At 42.3% G+C, this 21096-nt stretch overlaps 1 protein-coding gene across 8 annotated transcripts in view; it reads left to right on the plus strand.

Moving 5' to 3' along the window:
- TPK1 (thiamin pyrophosphokinase 1) overlaps window positions 1-21096 on the plus strand; it is a 186168-nt gene that overhangs the window by 111344 nt on the left and 53728 nt on the right. For all 8 annotated transcript variants that reach the window (XR_013999566.1, XR_013999567.1, XM_081147514.1 and 5 more), the window contains one exon: window positions 17918-18029. Coding sequence is in view for 6 of the 8 variants with exons in the window: in XM_081147514.1 (XP_081003640.1) it covers window positions 17918-18029 (112 nt within the window). In the remaining 2 variants the exon portion in view is untranslated. The remainder of the gene's footprint in view (window positions 1-17917; window positions 18030-21096) is intronic.

Genomic DNA, 21096 nt, shown 5'->3' on the forward strand with positions numbered 1-21096 from the left:
TCACTCTCTTTTAAAGCCCTGAGCAAAAGTGTCTGTCTTCTACTTTTACATGGCATTTCCCAATAAGCCTCTCTAAACCCCTCTCATCTGCATTATTTTCATGACTTTTTAAAAAATCTATGGGCCTGTCTGTCTATAAAACAAAACTTATTAAGGTAGAACTTTTCTCCTTCTCTAAACATTAAAAAAGGCGTCACTGCATATTTTTGATAAAAGGTGAAATAACAGGTATCCAAATCCATAGGAGGTTTTAGATGGTCTACATGTGTTGTTTCCATTTCCAAAGGAGCTCTTTGCTGCCTCCTCTTGCCAAGTGCAGGGGCCTGGGCATCCCGGGTTGGGAGTCAGAGCTGTGGTTTTGTCCCTTGTTTCCCAGCTGGCAGGTGCTGTCTTCCTATTGGCTGGAAGCTCATTTGGGGTGCCATAGCTTCTTTCAGTGGCTGGTGGTGGGTTAGTGTCTTGGGCAGATGAAGGAGGATGGTGGTGGCAGGGCTGGCAGGTTTTAAAGCAGCCTGGCTGTAGTGAAGTCTCTCGGGGAAAGGAGTGAAGTGACAGCCCTGATACCTGCCACTCACCACACAGCATACACTCTTTTTGACCTTAAAGAAATCTTTCACTCGGGGAGGTTTCTAGAAAGATGTCCATCAGCAAAAACTTGTGGCAATTGCTCAGTGACTCCAAAGCAGCCAGGGAGGAAACAGCAAATTCAGCTGCATGGAAACTGTTTAAAATCTTATTTGAACATTGGCCTTTGATTTTCAACCATGAGTGAGCGAGAATCGGCTTTGGAGACTTGCAGCAAAACCTCAGAGGGCTGTGTGCAGGTACGACAGTTGGGAAGACCACATAGCATTTATCTGAGCTCTGTCACCATAATTCATCATCATCCAGTTCCAGCGAAAGTCAGGGAATAGTGGCTGCTGGATGCCGTCTTTTCCTCCATCCCCTCCCACAGCCCTCTGGCAAGGACAAGCACACGGTGTCCTGTACACTTAGCTCATTGAGCATGGCTTCAGCCTCTTTCTGTGATTGAAACCAAGGGTTGCCAACGCTGTACCAATGAGCTGTGAAGTGACTTGGGTGTCACCAGCAGGCAATGAGCTGAGCCTCTCGGGGAAGATTGCCGCAGTGCGAGTTTCCATCTGAAGAGTGTCCTGCAGCTCCTCTCAGCCAAGTAGGACTTCTCCCCTGTGTTTGGAAGCTGTTTGTTTATTTGTTCCAAGAGATCAAAACTGAAAGGGAAGGAAAAGTGGGGGATTTATACAAATAAAGTTAAGCAGGGAGGGCTGAAACTCGAGGGCACTTACTCAAACTACACACCCACCCTGGATATTTTGCAGCATTTCCAAGGAATGGTGCCAGCTGCCTCACCCTCATACACACATGTACAATACATGTAGCATACGTGTGCATGCATACACACAGCCACACACCAAGAATCTCGCCTCTTCTAAGCCAGTCCTACTGAAGGAAGGAAAGTAAGAATTCTATCTCTCAGGTCTTTGGGGGAGGGTATGTTTTGGAATACCACTATCCTATATAGTTATCTTTTAAGAGCTCCACTTAGTCCTTTATAACTTTCTCATGATCAGAATTAAGATATTTGACTTAATGCGTATGGAACAAAGTTAACAAAGCAGAGCATCACTCAAGATGATCGGTACAGAGAGAGAGAGATTGAAGATGCCCCAGTTTTGTATCATCTGAAGTAGACTGAGATGCTGCTGATGCAATGTCCGGTAGATAGGATAACCCAAATGTCAAAGATGCTGAACATTCATGCACAGCTGGGATCTCTGGAGAGCTCGTATGAATTACAGAATAGCCCCTGTACCTGAAAGGCTGGAAAATTACCAAAAACAATGCTTTTAGAGTTCTACAGCACTTTGAGTTTCTGAAGTAACTGGTCACCATTGCACTCGATTCTCAGCAGCCCTGTTAAGCAAGCGTTGGGTACGTTGCTTCTAGTTCTCAGGTGAGGGGACTGCATAGACCTGCATGGCCAGCACAGTGTGTGCTAAACCCCAGAGCAGTCTGGGAGTTTTCCCAGGCCTGGGCCCATACCCTGGGCTCTAGAGCTGTTGCGTAGACTCCACGCTTACTCTCTAAATATCGCTAGACCTATGGAGGGCTCGAAAAAAATGAGAAGTTCCCAGGTACAGGTGTGCTCTACACACTGGACCATGGCAGTCATCCGCATAGGTGTGTTTTCCTTCCTAGCCAACGTTTTTATTCTGAAAATTGTCATGTATACAGAGAATTTGGAAGAATGGGATAGTGAATGACATGGTCTGACCATTTTTAATTGTTTAACATTTTATCATGCAGGTTCCATCAGTCTAGGAATAGATGTATTTTGGGTGTTAACCATTTGACAGTAAATTTCAAAGAGCACGTCACATTTTCCTAAATGCTTCAACACGGGAAGTGTATTTAGAGAGCAAGACCCAGGTAATAGAAGCGCTGACCGCTGCTGTGGTGGCATTGCTTCTAGACTTTTCCAGTGATCAGGACTAAGAAATAGAAGGATGTGTGTGTGTGTGTATACATTACGAGTTCATATTGATATTTTAAATTCAGTTTTAGTAAAGTTTTAAAAGTATTATTTTATATTTTTTAAATTTTTTTACCCTTCCCCCAAATCCTGGTTTGAAATAACTTGTTTTATACTATAATATATAATAACTAGTTTCAAAATTAGAATTCTCATCTTACTACAAATAGAAAAAGTACTGAATGAAATTTAAAGTTCTTTGCAAGTTTTCTGTCTTTAAAGTATATCCCAATCAGAGTATTGTGTCTGAAATTTGTTCTGCCTGTTGTTCTGCTACTAATTTAACAATTACGTTCATTTTTTGCAGTTTACTTACGGTGGGAAGACTTTATTTTTTAATTATTATTTTTAAACATTTTAAAGTAATTGCATAGTTCAATAGGCAAAGCTTGATGAAAAAGATATCCTCAGGAGAGGTGTTGCTTCCATCCCTCTTTCCCTTACCACCACCACTCTTTCAGATTCCAGATTCTTGCAAAAATAAAAGAAAAACAACAAATATGTACATAGTTTCTCATTTCCCTTTTTCAAAATACGAATTTAGCCTACTGTGTACATCTGTCTCTACCTGTCACTTTTAATATATATTTTGGAGATCACTCTATATTCAACAATAGAGATTGTCCTCATTTTTAATGACTACGTAGTACATTGTAGCGTGGAGGTACCTCAGTGTGCCGTAAGTAAGTCACCGCGTGTAGCTTCCTGAGAGAACGCGCTGCACTTTCAAACCAGGTGGCTCCCGAGGGGTGGCCATGTCTGTTTTCCCACATTCCCCGGGTGATTCTGTGGCAGTTCCCGTTAGAGACCTAGTTTGCTCTCACAGCCCCTCGTGAGGAGGAGACAGTGACCCAATGGTAAAGATGAGTAAACTGGCTCTTGAAAAATGAATCGACTCGTCAAGGCTGTTCCCCCAGTTAGCAGAAAGCCGCAGCCCAGGGCACCGCAGCCTCGCCCGCAGCTCCCCCCGCGGTGTGAGCAGTAACTGGGCCCTGAGCCCGGGTGATGCCCGCGGCGCAGAGGCAACCATTGTAAGTGGGAAACTGCTGAGGAAGCCTGAGCTCCAGACCCAGTTCCGCATGGGAGAGCTGGGCCTCACTGCCGCCTTGTGCAGAGCGTGGATGCGTTTTTAAAAGAAACAGGAGTGCGCGCCTCAGTGTTCCCATCAGGGAGGGAGCAGTGCGCTCTCACAGCCCAGAGAGGAACGGTAAGGAACCAGTCTTTCTGCTCTGCTCGGGGAAAGCGCGTTGGTAGAGGAGCCTCCGAATTGATTAATTGTGTACACGTTGGCCTTTCCAGCTTTCTGATAATAGGAACCCAGCCTGACTCCTGACCGAAGCCTCGAGGCAAAGGACAGTGTGGAATGCTGGTCTTCTTATCAGGCGAGCTAATGTGCAAGACTGCCCAGGGGACAGTGCGGGAGGATTTGTTTTCCCTGGGGGAAGCCAGCCTATTAAGGAGTGGGCGCCTTTTGAAATTTTGATAATAGTAATTGAAAAGCTATGAATAGAGTTTAATATATTTTTCTGAGCATATTTCACAGTATAAAGTATTTCCAGGAGCAGAGCATTTTCAATTAAATGAAAATTCAAAGGACTCAGACAGTTTTTTTTCATGTTTTTGTTCAACCAACATATTACTAAGGACTTATTTATATCGGGTATTTTTCTAGATTGAGGATCAGTAAGTTACTCTCAGAGAGCGAAGAGCCCCTTCACTAAATAAATCACTATTTCACATAAGGTAAAACAAGTTCAGTATCACAAATACATACAGAATATGTTGGAAGCCTAGGAAGGTAGCACATAAGGGCTGTAGATGGCCACAGGAAGGGCTCCTGCAGGAGGCCATGTCTGAGCTGGGTCTCAAAAGTCGGCAGAGGAGTAGAGGTTACCAAGAGTGAAGCGGCCAGAAGAGCCCTGGAGAGGGCATCGTGAGCAAAGGTGGGCAGTGAGGGGCTGCCCAGTGTCCTGGGCAGTTGTTTCTGGGAGAGAAAGGAGGTGGCTGTAGACGAGAGGAAAGTAAGTGGGGGAGAAATTAGGGTCCCCTCCTATGCCATGTGAAGGCCTTGGGGTTGTCCTATAGAGTTAGATAAATGATGTGTAATTTTCTGGGGTCACGAGCCTGTTTGAGAATCTGAAGAAAATTAGGAACCTTCTCTCCAGAAAAATGTATGTTTATATAGACACTAAACTTTTAAAATATAATTTAAGAGTTTACAGAAACCCTGAAGCTGTCAGTAGAGTCCACTTGGAAACCACTGTTTCAGGCAAAGAGTATGTGCCTCGTTATCTCCCCATGAGCATGGGAAGGGTCTGGTTATGTTACAGGCAGGACTTCCATACCGAGTTGTTAACAGAAATGATCATTTCTGTTCCTCCGGAATAGAGAAAATAATGAGTGGCCAGTACTCGTCTCACCACGTTCCAGGTCCTACTCCTACTACTGATGGTTTCTTTTTGTTTTTGTTTATTTGTTAACCTGTATGACAACCTCAAAACAACTCTATGAAGAAGATATTATCACCCCCTCATTTCTCAGCTGAGAAAGCTGAGGCTCCAGGTCTCATTTAAAGCTAGGAAGACGCGGAGAGGGGACGCACCCAGGCATGCTGCCCCACCTGTACGCTCTGTGCCCGTGATCGCTACGCTCTCCTTGAGAAGAGCAGGACTGAAGCCATTTTCAGCGATAAAAACCGAGACTGACTGGCCATAGATACAACTCAGTGTGCAGACCTTACGTTCTGTTCATTGAACTACCACATGAAGTATGAAGATTTCTGCCCCTGCAAGGACCGATCCATTGCAGCCACACTCTTAACAGGACTTGGAATAGTGTTAACTGTGGCTACACGATTATTAGCCTCACACTTAATACTGCATATCATCCAGTAGGCTGCCACACAGCATTTCATTTCTAAAGCCAAATAATTCTTTTCAACCGTCTTGCCTTTAACACACACTTCATTTAAAACAATTTTATGACCCAAATTTTAACCTACTACTTAGCATAAAGATGTTGATGTGCAACATTAAAAGATAAGTTAATGCTACAAATATCACCCTCCATTCCTTTTATCTACAATGCTTTTTACCTGGAAAGCTGCATTTGTATCTTAAATAGACATTTATTACACCAGGTTTCTTTGAAGAGGAGTTGTTGTGAAGACTGTTCTTTCCCCACTGTATTATCTTTGCGGCTTCATCAAAAATCAGTTACCTGTGTACACGTGGATCTATTTCTAGCCTCTCTCACTGCTCCATTGATGATTTAGTTTGTTTTTAAGTGACTACTACAGTGATGTGATTACTTCAACTGCAGTGAATAATGTTGTGCATGTGTTTTTGTGACTTTGCCAGTGTATCTTTTGGATAGGTCCATGGAAGTGTCATTACTGAACAGTTTCTTCCAAATGCTCCTCCATAGTGTTGTACAAAGCAATGATGAGAGTACCTGTTTTCCCTCGGCCTTAGCAAGCTCATAGGTGGAATATGATATCCCAGATATTATATATAACTTTAATTTGTATTTTTCTTATAAATGAGATGGAGCATATTTTTATCTAAAGCTGTTCACATCCTTTATCTCTGCACAGCCCATCTTTTCTACAAATAAAGTTGTGCTTTTTTCTTCTCTGTTGTTAGAAGCTGTTTACATATTAGTGATGCTACCTCTTTGTAATATAAGTTGCGTATACTTTTGTTTTTCTTTTTCTCTTATTTTGGGGGTGTTGACGTGCGTGAACACATTTAATCGCAGTGGTCAGGTGAAGAGTACTTTGTCATATTTAGGTCAGCCTGGAGGGCTAGATTTCCGTGAGGTCATAGAACATTGTGTGCACCTTAATTTTGCACTCTTGCCACACTGTCCGGTGCCCTCTCTGTCTCCACCACACCGCGCGGACTTTTCAATATAGCAGAAATATTCTGACTTTTCAAATTTATTCTATTTGAGTGCATAAATTTAGGTTAGAGAAAGGACTGGAAATATTTTTTTAGTTTATTCATTAACATCTGAGAAGTGGCAGGTTAAAATGTGCTGTGTATGTTTAAAAGCATATAAATCACATGTCGTTCTTTCACTTGCAAAAGTACGTTATTTATGTTAACAGTATTTAGATGCCGACTTGCCTCATTCGAGGAGGTAGTACCTATCTTTCCTTGGAGAATGCCCTTTTTTGTAAGTTACTTAAAGAATTGAATGATGTCGTTCATTAATATGCAAAACTAATAAGACATCATTCATAGGCTCTCAGAAGAGGGACATAAATATAAACAATTTTAATGGGAAATAAACTAGCTGACTTTAAAAACTCTCCTTTTCTGCTTTCTAATGTCTAGTTGTCTCTTGAGGAAATAAATGAGGTTGGATAAGACAGTTTCAACAGAATGAATCCTAACTTACCTCTGTTGGATACAATGGCAGCCCAGCGCCTACTACTCCAATGCCCAATGTTACTAAAAATTGAACAGTTAATTTTTAAGTAGTATTTTTTTCAGAAATCATTGAGAATTTAAAATTACCACAAATTACCTTTTCCCGATAACTTCTCATTCCAGCTGTAGTATCCAACTTAGGGCCAGAAGATTGGATTTTAACTGCTACATGGATAATATATCCACACAGCAGCACTATGCACTGTGAAATTTACGGAGGTGCCAGGATGGAAAATCATGTATTTTTAAACAAATGACAATTTGGTCATTTTGGTTTTCCTTTCACCTAACAGGCTGTATACCCAGTAATTTGGTCTATTTTGACTGTGGCCTTGAGATATTGGGAAAGTGACATATCAGCGTGTAGAATGGGGCCTGGGGCTGAGTGGGGTCATGTAAACAGTGGTGAACTTATATTGATGTAGTTCGTATAAAAACACTGCATGGAAATTATAACCTGTCTCTGCCTCTTGTTTTCTCTGTGGGCCTATCTGACAAAATTAGAGGATAATTACAGATAAGCCGCAGAGACCCTGTGCCCCTGAAAGTACATCGTTCACACATGAAACCCACCTCAGTCATTTTTTATTTGCCAGGACAAAGTAGTGATAATGAAATAGCTAAGGTGTATTTATTGAAGCTACGTGCCAAGCTTCATGTGTATTATTACTTTGACCATTGGGATGATGCTGTGATGTTACCATAGCTCCTTGGTTTTACAAATGAGGGAATTGAGACGTAAAGAGGTTGACTTAATTGTCCACAGTCACACAGCCAATAAGTGGCAGAACAGCATTTGATCCCAGGCAGTCTGACCCAGGAGTCCGCCCTGAGTCTCACTGCAGTGTTTTTGGCAACAGAGTGATAAACATGAGCTAAAGTATAGCAACTGAGATGAGTGCCAGTGTTTTCTTATAAAAGCCTCTGAATGGACCTTAATAGGATCGTAATAATTTTTATTGAGATAAAAAACTAAATGGAAAAGCAACACTTAATTATTTTCACAGAGAAGAAAAAGATGACTCATTGATTGACAGCCATGCCTGCCAATGAAAAATCCCAAATTTTCAACTACTTTGCACCTGGGATGGTTTCCAGGCCCTTCCCCATGTGCATCCACAGGTCTCAGAGGAAATGCCCAACTACTGGGATACTAAATGCCAGATATTTAGAAATGATGTTACTAATCATTAGAACAGAGGTTTCTCATGACCAGCTTCTTAGTGTCCCCTACCACAAAAATTACCGACATCTATAGAATAAAATTCAAAATATTTTGTTCTGCCTTTGATTAAACATCTCTTTAATTTTTTATTTTTCTCTGTGTAGCTAGTTGCATATACATATACATATACATCTCTTTTGCTTCCATGACGTCACTGGCTTATAGAACAGTGTGCCAAAATAGCACACACTTTGCACATGTTAATTGGAACAAAGTCACGGTAAGATTCATAGTGCTAAGCATACACTGACTCTGTGATAGCATTTAATTTGGATTTGGAGAATGAAAGGAGAGAAGATATTAAAATGCCAGTGACATTCAAGAACAAAACCTCTATTTTTATAATCCCCAAGACCATTTTCTTAGACAACTTCAGGAATTACACCCTCCACACATCCTGGGCGCACTGGCTTTTCCATGTGCCGGGCGCAGCAGTGAGCACGCAGTGCCCTCCTCGTGCAGGCCCAGAGGAAAGTGCCATCAGTTATCTAGAGTCTGATTTATGCCCTTAGAGAGTGGCTGCCACTCTGATTTCAGGGAAGCTGGCATCCAGGAGCAATTTTCAGAGGCCTGAACGCTGGTGCCGTGTTATGAAGGAGGAGCTCTGACCTTTCTTGTCAGATGATAAGGCCATAAATATGTTGGTAATTCCACTTTGTTGTGATTACCTGTCCTTTCCGGGCATTGTGGAGTTTCCAGGAAACCATAAATTGGCACCAGCAGAACTAAAACAGAATTCTTTATTATATAAAAAAATGAGAAGAGTGGAAAATACAACGTAGAGAACACACAAAGCAGCCCCACATGTGGTTCCTGAGTTATGTCTGGAGTTTGAGGATCCCATTTTGGAAACTTTGGTCTCCTCATCAAACTTAAAATAACTATTTGATCACATTTTATCATCTATTTAAGTGATATTAAATAAATGACTTTGGGAATAGAAAGAGAGATGGTTATTGTACAATATTTTAATGCCTTCCCCTCCCACTATGCAGAATTCTTTACAAAATATGACTCTTACTTTGATGTAGTCTTTTTAAATAATCACATACAGCGTGGGGCGTTTGAGTATATGTAGTATTGCCTAGCACAAAGTGTTCTGTCTTAATGATTGCTTTATCTCTTAATTTCATTAAGAAGAAGTCTAATGATTATTGGGGAACCTTTTCCCCCAACTCCATCCCTACCTTTCCCAAGTTGGTAGCTACAGAAGGAAAAACATGAGGGAGAAGTGAATCCAGCTTACACACAGAGAAGGGGGCAACAAAAAGCTGGTAGTTTTTCTTTAGAAACAAAGAAAAAGAAAACTTCTCATACTTACACTTTTTTAAAGGGATCCATACACTCTTTTGAACAAATGTAGATTACATATATACGTGGTCTGTCTTATAGACATTTAAAGAAGCATTACGGACATTGGGAATGAGAAGGAGAACAGCAGTGGGGAGAGGAAGACAAGGCATTGCAGACAGACGTCTGGAAAGGACAGCAAGGGACGAGAGTGTGTTAGTTATCCACTGCTGTGTAACAAATACCACGAACGTGGTGGCTTAAAGGGGCAGGAAACATGTATCTCACAGAGTTTCTCTGTGTGTCTAGAATTTGGCTTTTCTGGGTGTTTCAAGCTTGGGGTCTCATGAAGTTCAGCTGTGCCAAGTGTCACTCATGATTCCAAGGAGTCAAGTTGGAGCTGGCCAGTTGGGGGGCAGCTCCGTTCCTCTCCTTTTGGCCTCTACGGGGCTTCTTGAATGTCCTGTTAACATGGTGACGGACTTTCCCCAGAGCACATGATCTGTAAGAGCAAACAAGTAAGGGGGAAGCCATCACATTTGTATGATTTGGCCTAGAAGTCACACACCAGCACCTCTGCAGTACCCTGCTGAGCCACACGGGTTACTGGTAGTCGGTGTGGGATCACCACGCAAGGACATGAGTGCCCGGAGCCAGGGTCAGTGGGTGCCAGTGTGGGGACTGACTCCCACAGAGAAATATGGCTGGAGAGTGGTAGACACGCTCAGCCAGCAGGTTTTGCTCAGTCAACTGAGCCTTGAACCAAGAGGTCACCAGTTTGATTCCTGATCAGGGCACATGCCTAGGTTGTGGGCTCGATCCCCAGTAGGGGGTGTGTAGGAGAAGCAATTGGTGTTTCTGTCTCTCCCTCTCCCTTCCTCTCTCTCTAAAATGAATAAAAACATATTTTAAAAACAAAAGAGTGGTAGGCACACAGGAACACAGGCACTTGTTCAAACAGGAGAGGGTGGAGGCCTGGGGAGTGCAGGTGAGACGAGGGTGATCACGGCCATCTCGCAGTGCACTTGATTTGTGGAGAACACACGGGGCTACAGCACCGGTTGTTACTTCGACCTAGCACAGCATGTCTGGTTTGCTCAGTTGTGTCTTCATCGTAGTAACCCCTTCTACAGACAGAACTGTGAGGCTGAGCTGCATTCATTAAGGCATGGTATTTCAGAAGTCTTACCAGTTTCCCCTTGAGACATCAAAAACTATTGCCCCTGCCCCCAAATCAGCATTTTTACCTTTCTGATGTTAAAGACTCTTGCTTATATGTAAGAGGTACCAAAATAAGACTGCGATAGCAATTAAGACTGTGGTTGATATACCTTGAAAGGTATATTTATTCCAACATTTTGCCAATACATAATATATAGAATATTATGGGGTACTTTTCCAGTTGCTTTCAGAAGGTATCATTATTCTAATGTTCTTGACACAAAAGATAAGAGGCAGGTAAATTGTCTGAAATTAAACGTAATGCGTTTTGCCCATTTTAATCCTTTTGTTTGATAAGAACAATCATAGTGAATGCTCACAGCTCTGTTTACTCTGCGGCAGCACCGTTCTAAGTGTCTCACACATCAGGCGATTGAATTCTCACAACAGCCCTTTTAGCCTGGTTTTGTGGATGAGAAAGGTGAAACTCAGACGTGGTGGGGAAGGGATCCGAGCCCGTGAAGTCTTCCCTTGGCACCCACTCTCATAGCCACAGCGCTGCGCGGGGCACAGGCTCGCTGGGGCTAGGCCAAGGCCAGGGCTCGGTAGCAATGCTGTGGTTCCTCAGGCGCGCTCCATCGGCAGCGCCTTAGCCGGGCCAGGGCTGGGAGAGGGCGGCGGGAAGCTTTCAGCAGCTGGGGCTTCTTCTCTGGAGAGGGCCGCGGCTCGGAGGTGGGTAGTGGGTAGGGCTGACTTAGTTTTTAAAGGGATCGCTTTGGCCGCTGAGTTGAAAATAGATGGGGTGGGACCAGGGGAGGTCTTGTTATGGTGACTTGGGTAGGGTGGTAGTGAAGGAAATTGTGAGGAGTGGTAGGACTCTGGGTATGTTTAGACTATAGACTAAATGGGATTTCCTCGGGGGTATGGAAAAAAGGAGAGAAACATTTCACCTGAGCAGTTGGCAGGATGGACAGATATCAACTCAGGTCAAAGCTGTAGATGGGACGCGTTTGAGATAAGAGGCGAGGGTGTGTCAGAGGCCATTGGATGTTTAAGACCAGAGTTATGGAGAGAAGTCTGGGCTGGACGTAGCATCGGGGATTCGCCAAGATGTGCGCGACTGCCGTCACCAAGGGCAGAAAAGAGTGGGAGGAAAACTTGTGTTCAAATTAAACTGGGGACCCAGTAGAGGGAGAGGGATAAGAAAATCAGCATTTACAGGTGACTGTTCAAAGCCCTGTTCCTGGCTTCTTACACATTTTATCTCAATTGTTCTCAACCCAGTGAGGTAGTATTATGAGGTCCATATAAAATTCGTACTCAGCACACACCTCAAAGTGTATTTTGAATACTGTTGACGGGTATCCATAATTTTTTGCGTGTGGTTTTGTCCTAGTGTTCAGTGAAGCAGATGTTATCTGCACAGAGAGTTCCAGGTGTCTGGAGTGTGTCCTCTCAGTTCACCTGAACCCTCCCTCACCTACTCAAAAATTGAAAAATATCTTTCTAAGCGTGTTGACATCTTTTTGTCAATACTTTTTTCTTTTGCTCCAAGCCACTAATTGGTCAGATATTTATTAGACGCTTTCTGTGTTCCTTCCATGGTGCTATAAATAGGACAGAAATAAAGGGTCTGTGCCTTCAAAGAAATTTTGTTCTTTTCAAGGATGCAGCATGAACCCTTTTGAGAGATGCGTTACAGTAAGAAAGAAGCTGCTGTTTGTAGAGCGAATGCAGATCGTAGCCATTAGAAGCAAGTGATCTGTGTTAACTGGAACACATAGGGACTTCTCATAAAGACGTGGAGCTGGCCCTTTGCTTGAGGTTTCTGTAGGTGATGGAGAAATAGCAGGGACTAGACCGAAGAACATGGGGGTTTTGATCTTTCTGTGGTAGGCAGAATTACCTTCATCTGAAGGTATCCAAACACTCTGTGATCACTCTCTGACTCAAAACATCTTTCAGTGCAACCTGTCCAGTTTCTACCATTAGGAGTTCTCGCTCCTGGAATAAGTATTATCTTTGGAAGTGATCATTTAAAGTGTCGGTATCTTTTGGAGGAGCCAAGAGTAGATTTCTGACAACTTAGTGTGACAGCACTCACCAGGTTATTTTCTCCAACTGGATGAAAGGGAGGCATAAAGAAAGAAAGGATAGGATACACTGTAAAAAAAAAAAAAAAAAGGCTGGAATACATTGGGGATAGAAAGCAAAGGAAAAGCATTGATTTCATCAGTTTTATTTTAAAATAGTCTAGTGGTAGGGAGTTAATGAGGAAATTAGCCGATCATTATAGTCTTTTATATTCTCTAACCATAGCAGGTTTTTCATAAATATTGTTGACTTTTGAATAAACAGCATCTGGAGGTTTTCTCTTGGAGAAGCATCCAGTAATGTCATTAACCACTTAATCATGTCAAAACTCACCTGATTTTAGCCCCTCTTTACTAAATAATTTTCAAAATGTAAATCAGCTGGAAGTTACTAATTTCAGAACATGTCATTGTGTTCTGGCTGTGGAAATAGTAAACCAAAACATCCTAGTTTTTTTTTCAATCCTTACCCCAGGATGTTTTTATTGATTTTTTTAGAGAGAGAGAGAGAAACATCGATGTGAGAGAGAAACATCGATCGGCTGCCTCCCATATGTCCCCTTACCGAGAATCGACCCCACAACCTTTTGGTGTGAGGGAGATGATGCTCCAACCAATGGAGCCACCCGGCCAGGGCTAAAACATCATAGTTTCACATGCTGTGAGCAAGATTAGTATTCTAAGGCAGTACTGTTGTAGGTGGATTTAATGAATGCAGATTCCATGGGTAATGACAGGTGTTGTTTGAGGGGTAGGCAGGGATCTGTAGTCAGGTAAGTGTGGGGAACACTCGCTCAGGTGGATGGTTTTTGCTGCGACACGACCTAGAACATCTCACATGCTGGTCACGTGCACGGTGACTTCAAAGGAGAATCTGAGAAGTAATCTAAGAAACAGTGTTCTGTGGGAGGCACTTTGAAAAATGTGGTTCTGACATGATTTGAAACTCTAAAAGCTATACATGAATATTGCATTTTTAGAAGGATGTATTCTAAGTTAACGAAAGAAATAGATAAGTAAATTTCCATGTAACATTGACTCAGTATAGGCTCTTTTGAATAAAACAATTTACTTGTGTGTGTTTTTTGTTGTTGAAAAATATTTTTAATTTTATTGTCATTGAATTTATTGGGGTGACATCGTTAATAAACCATACAGGTCTCAGGTGTGCAATTCTATAACACATCATCTGCGTATTGTATTGTGTGTTCCCAACCCCAAGTTAAGTCTCCTTCTATCACCATTTATCCCCCCTCTACCCTCTCCTTCCTCCCCCACCCCCTTCCCAGTAGCAATCACATTTATGCAGCAGAATAAAAGAAAATACACACATTCTTCTAGTTCTGAGATTCTGCATCTCCAAGTTCCATGGAGACCATTTCTCTCGTGACTGCGTTCGGCCACTTGAGGGTCACACATGGAAACACCAGCACAGACGTCCGTTTTTGTTGTGGGGCAGGCGGCTCCTCCAGGTAATGCAGTGTGGACCTTCTGCTGCTTTCACTCGTCTTTCCTGCGGGCTGCTGAATTCCCTGCCGCATGTGTGGGTAAATGCTCAAGGGCCTGAGGCCTGCTTTGCGTTCCCTCACCCTGGCTCTACCCTGTGCCAGAAATCGTGGCTGCCCTTAGCCTGGGCACCAGGTCAGCCTCAACAGCGATCTGGTGAGCGCTTGTCCACTTTATAAACTGGCACCACCGTCTGCTCCTGGAATCTCTGACACTGAGTAGAAAGTACGTCCTGTGTTCAGTTGCTTTGTGAGCGATCTTGTTAAATTGCTGTGTATTTTCCGGCATTCACACTGAGATAACTTGGATAAAACTTGGCATAGTTATTGGATTTAAGGATTCAGAGATGTAAACAGGATTTAGATGCCATCTTTGGTATTTTTGCGAAACAAAATCCAGGGCAAACTTATCTTTTCTCTGAGACTCGTCCCCATCATTTGCAAAGAGGAGGTAAATACAAGCAAAGCCACAGCGATTCCTTATGCCCTATGTGTGTGTCGTTTGCTCTACAGTCTAGGGAAAGTGACTCCATGTGCCCGACGCTGCCTGTCTTTAACTCACCCATATCTAGAGTAGGAGTAAAGCAGCATCTTTGCTCCCTTTCACTAAATTACAGGACCTTTTTGAAGTAGTTAACATGTTAAAAATAACCAGGACTGGAAAAGCATAGTGTCTGATTGATTTTGCTCCGTTGCCACTGGATGGAAGTGCCTTTGCCCTCAGAGGCTCAGAACAGGGGCAGAGCAGGAACCTGGTGCTAATTCATGAGCACAGGTGGGAATCAGCGATTAGTCAGGTGCCCTGGTCCCAGTAATGGCATAAATCTCCGGGAGGTTCTTTAATGCCAGGCTGTGTGCCTGCCTGTGTCAAGTCACACCCAGGCGGGAGTGTATTATGTATCAGGAAACCTGGGGAGGGGGTAATAATCCCTTTTGCTGTACTTTTTGAAAGGTGTCCCGTAGACTTGAGGCTATAGGAGAAGATCACAGGATTACTGTCCTTTAACCACCCGAAACTAAGTGCACATCTGTAAACAAAGACCGTGCACATGTGACTACATATCCTTTTGAAACAAAAGAAAAAAATGTAGGCTAGTTTATTCTCAGATTAAAATTTTCAAGGTGTGTTGCACCTTAGACTAATGAAGAAGGCAGTGAATGCATTGCTGGGCTGTATGTTCAAGCGGTGGGTTGCGCAGCAGCCGTCCTCTCCCTGGAGTAATAACACGTGACGTGTCCATGGGCTGCTTCCTTTGCATTATCTGATGCAAGCTGAGGATTCTTCTCTTAGGGACTTAGGACCCACGAGCCGAGACGTTACTCCTTGTTTCCTTCGGCATTCTTTCCTGAGGTTAGCTGGAGCACTGCGCCTACTGGTGTGTTCAGCTGACCACCACCAAGCATCACGCAAAGGCTTCGTTAGAAGGTGGGAATTAACTGTAACACATTGAAAACAGAACAGCCCAAGGACACGTGAGTCCCTCTTTGATAAGTAATGAAGTCCCAGTCTCAGCAGCAAGTCTCATTGTCAGAGACACTGTTACCTGGGACAGGTAGAGCCACCTGGGCCAGGTACGCAGTCCCTCCCATCTTAGTCTTCTCTTCCCTCTGGTGCCCTGGAGGCTACGGGTCGCCTATGACTCCTGTCACGTGCCATGCTTCCTGAAGGGGCCCTGGGAGTACAGCCCTCAGCAGCTGGGATCTCCCCACCGCGTCCTCCTTTGCTGCTGGAGCCAGAGGGAATCAGACCTGCAACACCCCCTCCCATCAGCTCCCCATCAGTTACAGAGGAGGCTTCGTGCCCGCTCTCGGAGTCTGTTAGGGTGCGTTACAATTGGCATCTGTGGGTCACAGTTTACATCTTATTTAGCATCTGTGTTATTCCTCTTCCTTCAGTTGCTGTTTAGAATTATTAGAATAGTTATTTCTTCAGAAGAGCCTGATAATTTCTGTCTCGTATCGCTTGGCATCTGGAAAGCATGTTTGCTGTTTTTCGCAGATGACCCCAGTGTTGGGTCCCCAGTGCTCATCTGTTCTTGGCCAGTTGTCCTCTCTGGCCCCGGGCAAGGCTGCTCGGCAGCTGCCGGTCGCTTCCCTCTTGTCCCTGTGCCGCATCCCCTTCTCCCCACCCTTCCCGCAGACGGGCGTGTCAGTGTGTATAGATAATATTGTTTAAATTTTGTTACTAGAAAAAGTGTCTTGTTGTGTTTGAATTTATTTTAATCTACACAGATGGGTTATGTAACTCACCCCGATTCAGTTTCCTTCTACACATTGTGCTTTCACGACGCATTGTGTCTCCAGCTCCGCACGTTCTCTGTGCATGTCTAATCCACTGCTTGGTGAACATCCACGAGGGGCTGCCTCTTTTCTCCCAATGATGAATGCCAAATTCAAATGTATTTTATATTCCTTTAAATTTTTTTGCATTTGAATATATTTAAGCTCTTTTAATCGAGTTTATGCCCTCTGATTGAATGTTCAAAACATACATTTTGTATATGAATTATATAGTGGTAAAGATCCAGATGAACTTGTATTAAATTTCAAGGACTGATATGAAATCTAGAGGATTTTCCCCCCAATAACAGCAATCCTTTGATTAAGACAAGAGAGCCTGGTCATACGTGAGGCCTTATAGACAGCAAAATAAAGTTCCTGGAAGCTTATAATAGAGTTCAAAAGGCATTGTTGGAATAAAAGTAAAGTGACTATAAAAGGAGACTTAGATACCTTAGTCTGGTAACAGGTCATAATTACACCTACTTTAAAAATTTATTAAAATAAGCAGTATCCTTTGGAACTTATTTCTTCTGGGATATATGAATGATGAAAAATACTTTTTTATTATATTATTGGATGCACGCATGCCTTGGCATTTTCCCATAAGGACCTGAGGTATTTTTCCATAAAGACTGTGTACCCTAAGCATAATGAATGGAACAGACATGGAAAACCATTGCTTTGTAGAAGAGGAGTTTCCAAGTATTCTATTTAGAAGCAAACTTTGTGGCTTCGATTGAGCATTACATTTAATTTTCTCGTAAATGGAAAGCTTGAAAGCATGTTAAATTACATAAGTTTTCATAATCAAAATGCAAGAATCATGCTAGGTCCTTAGGGATTTGCTGTTTCCTGGGAGAGGTACTTCTCACCAAGCAGCTCCTAGATGTCTGTGGGTGTGGGAAGCGGGTAACTACTATTAGGATTGACTTTGAATGCTGGAATTTAGATCCCAGTTCTCATAAAAAGCCAAGGTTTTACTTAGGAACCGCTGTTTTATTTACACTTGAGCACGTGTTTGAGTGAGACCCTAGAATTCTGCATCAGATCGTGCCACATCTTTAGTGTGTGGAACAGTTTAGTCTCTGGAACTGGCAGGTGGATATGGGTAGGAACCCTTGTTCTGCCCCCTTTCTCTGAATGGTCCTGGACACATTTAATCTCGGCAGGCTTCAGCTTCCTCATGTAAAAGTGGTAATTAACATAAGCTACCTTGTAAAATCATCACTAGGGTTAAGTCAGGTGAAAGCTCCTGGCATTAAATTTGTTGTCAGGATTAGGGGTGTACCTGGTGCCTCTGACCAGGTCTTCGGTGCCCACTGATGTCCCTCCCTTTCTCTGTGTTAATGAACATCCCTTCTCTACTCCAGGGAAAGCACAAATTGCACGTAGACACGGGAATGGAGGGTGACTGGTGTGGCCTCATCCCTGTTGGACAGCCTTGCAATCAGGTTACGACAACGGGCCTAAAGTGGAACCTGAGTAAGTAAAGCCCTCGCACACAGCGAGGTTTTCTTTCTTTGTTTATTTTTGAATTATCTTTGGGATACACCTACAAGTGGAAATGCTGGGTCATATGGTACATCTCTGTGTGACCTTTCCTGGAACTGCCAGACTGTTTTCCAAAGGGGCTGCATCATCTTACATCCTGCCAGCGATGAACGAGGGTTGTGGTTCTTCCACATCCTCACCAGCACTTGTTATTGCTACTCTTAAAATACTCATCTCAGTGTTATTTCACTGTGGTTTCTATTTGATTTGTCCCAGTAACTAATGGCATTGAACATCTCATACGTTTATGGGCCATTCATACATTTTCTTTGGAGTAATGTCTATGCAGATTTTTTGCCAATATTTTAGCCGCATTATTTCTCTTTTTTGGTTGAATGATGAGATTCCTGTATATATTTCAGATACAAGTCCTGTATATATTTTAGGTACAAGTCCTATATGACTTGCAGATACTTTCTCAGAATCTTCGTTGTATCTCTTGATTTTCTGAAATTTCATTAACTAAATTCATTCATTTAATTTTTATAAAGTCCAGTTTTTCCTTTTATGGGTTGTACTTTCGGTGTCGTACCTGAGAACTCTTTGCCTGACCTTCCTCATGATTTTGAGTATTTGAAACCTAGTTCACTTTCCCAGCGAGGTAGCTGTTCAGCTAACGCAGCACGTTCTTGTCGTGGTCAAATTGGAGATTTTATAAGATTAGCTGCTCTTAAATTATAAAATGTTTTCCCAGTACGTACTAACTGTATTAGCTCCTAGTTATAGTAAAACTGTCTGGTCTGAAAAGAGCAAAAGATGAAGTGGATCTGCTCAGGAAATAACCCTGATTCCAAAAGAACCATCAGGCCTTGTGAATCAACTCCTGTCTCTTTAAGAATCCAAGAGCTCTGATTGGCTCTCAGAGGGCTTATCGCCTGATTGGCCAGTGCCTCTCAGGTTGTAGAAAGTGAGGTATGGACAGTGGGTATGAAGTGGTACCTCATTCTGGTTTGGATTTATATCTCCCTGGTGACTAATGATGTGGAACATTTTTTTCAGATACTTATTGGCCATCTGTATACCTTCTGTGGAGATCCACTGGCCCTTTTAAAATTGGGTTATTTGTGTTTCTGTTATTGAGTTGTTAGAGTTCTTTATATACTCTAGATGCAAGTCCCTTATCTAAGATTTACATATGTTTTCTCCCATTCTGTAGATGCTTTTTTCGCTTTCTTAATGGTATTCTTTGAAGCACAATCATTTTTAATTTTGAGGAAGCCCAATTTATTTTTCCTTTTGTTGTTCATGTTTTGGTCATATCTAAGAATTCAATTCTTAAAGATTTACCTCTGTGTTTTCTTCTAAATTTTTTTCATACAATTAAGTCTTTGATCCATTTTGAATTAACTTTTTGTATGTAGTGTGAGGTAAGGGTCCAGAATTAATTTGTTTATTTCTATAAAGAAATCAGCTAGGTTTCTGATAGGGATTGTGTTGATTCAGTCTGGGAAGTACAGCATCTTAATAATGTTAAGTCTTCTAATCCATGAACTTGAGATACTTTTAATGTATTTAGAACATTATTTTCTTTCAACAAAGTTTTTTTTTCATAGTATATTTTCACATATTTTGTTAAATTTGCTCCTAAGTATTTGTTGTTTTGATGCTATTGTGGCATTGTTTTGTTAATTTCATTTTTGGATTGCTCACTGTAGGTATATAGACACATAATTGAGTTTTTTATCCATTGCTCTTGTATCATGCAACTTTGCTCAACTCACATATTAGTACTAATGGTGTTTTAGTGGATTTCTTAGGGTTTCCTATGTGTAAGATCATGTCATCCACAAGCAGAAGTAGTTTCACTTCATTTTCTAATCTGGATGCCCTTTATTTCTTTTTCTTGTCAAATTGTTCTGGACAGCAGCTCCAGTACAGTGTTGAGTAGTATTAAAATAGTATTGCAGTAATATGTAAATAATATTGAAAGTCTCCAAGGTGGACATCCTCGCCCTGTTCCTGATCTTAGGAGGAAAGCATTAGGTGTGACGTTACCTGTTGGTTTTTCATAGATGTCATTTATCAGATTGAGGGAAGTCCAGTCTGTTCCTAGTTTGTTGAGTGTCTTTATCATGAAATGAAAGGGTGTTGGGTTTTGCTTTTGTCTATTAAGATGAGCATGTGAATTTTTAAAAATTCTAACATGATGTATTATAGGTATTAATTGAATTTCAGGTGTCAAACCAAACTTACATCTCTGGGGCAAATCCCACTTGGTCACAATGAGTAATTCTTATGTTTTCTGCATCAGTTTTCTGCTATTTTGTTGGGGATTTTTCATCCATATTCATAAGATACATGATTTTGCAGGTTTCTGTTCTGCAACTGATTTTACTATCAGGGCAATACTGACACAGAGGGAGGTCCACCAAGGCAGCAAGAGCAAAACACAAGTGAAGGGGGTCTAAGCAGGCAGGATGCAGATCTAGGGAGGACCCGGCACAGAGGGAGCTCTGGTCGCAGGAGACACCTGAAGCACATTCTGATCCAGAGGCAGGAGGTGCCTGAACCTTGTCCCCTCAGCTGTGTGCTTACCGCCAGAGGAGGGGAAGGAGAGAATGAGACCGGCGGGGCCAGCTTGTCTCTGAATAACTGGGGCCGGCTGGCCTTCTAAGGACAGTGTTCAGGTCCCTGGCCATTTATGTCAGCACCGCCTGCTGGGAAAGAGGTTCCATTTCCATGAAAATTGTCTCCAATAATCTATGTGTTCCTTTAAAAAGCCCCTGTCTCCCCCTCTGTGTTTACTTAACCATCAGTGGGTTTCCATCCCCGTGGCTTTCTGTTCGTAATTTACAAAAGTCGTAATGCTTCCACGGGCCACTTTTATTCATAAATGGAAAATGCTAGCTCCAAATTCCAGTATGAATTTATCTCCAATGATAACTTTCAACTCAGAATCTTTCAAACCTTAGAAATAAATAAAGGTGTGGTTTAGGATGAAAGATTTATTTTTCATAATAGATGTACCTACAGTTTTACATGTATTTATATAATTTAG

The sequence above is a fragment of the Miniopterus schreibersii genome, assembly GCF_964146895.1.
Source record: "Miniopterus schreibersii genome assembly, chromosome: 9".
Taxonomy (NCBI): domain Eukaryota; kingdom Metazoa; phylum Chordata; class Mammalia; order Chiroptera; family Miniopteridae; genus Miniopterus; species Miniopterus schreibersii.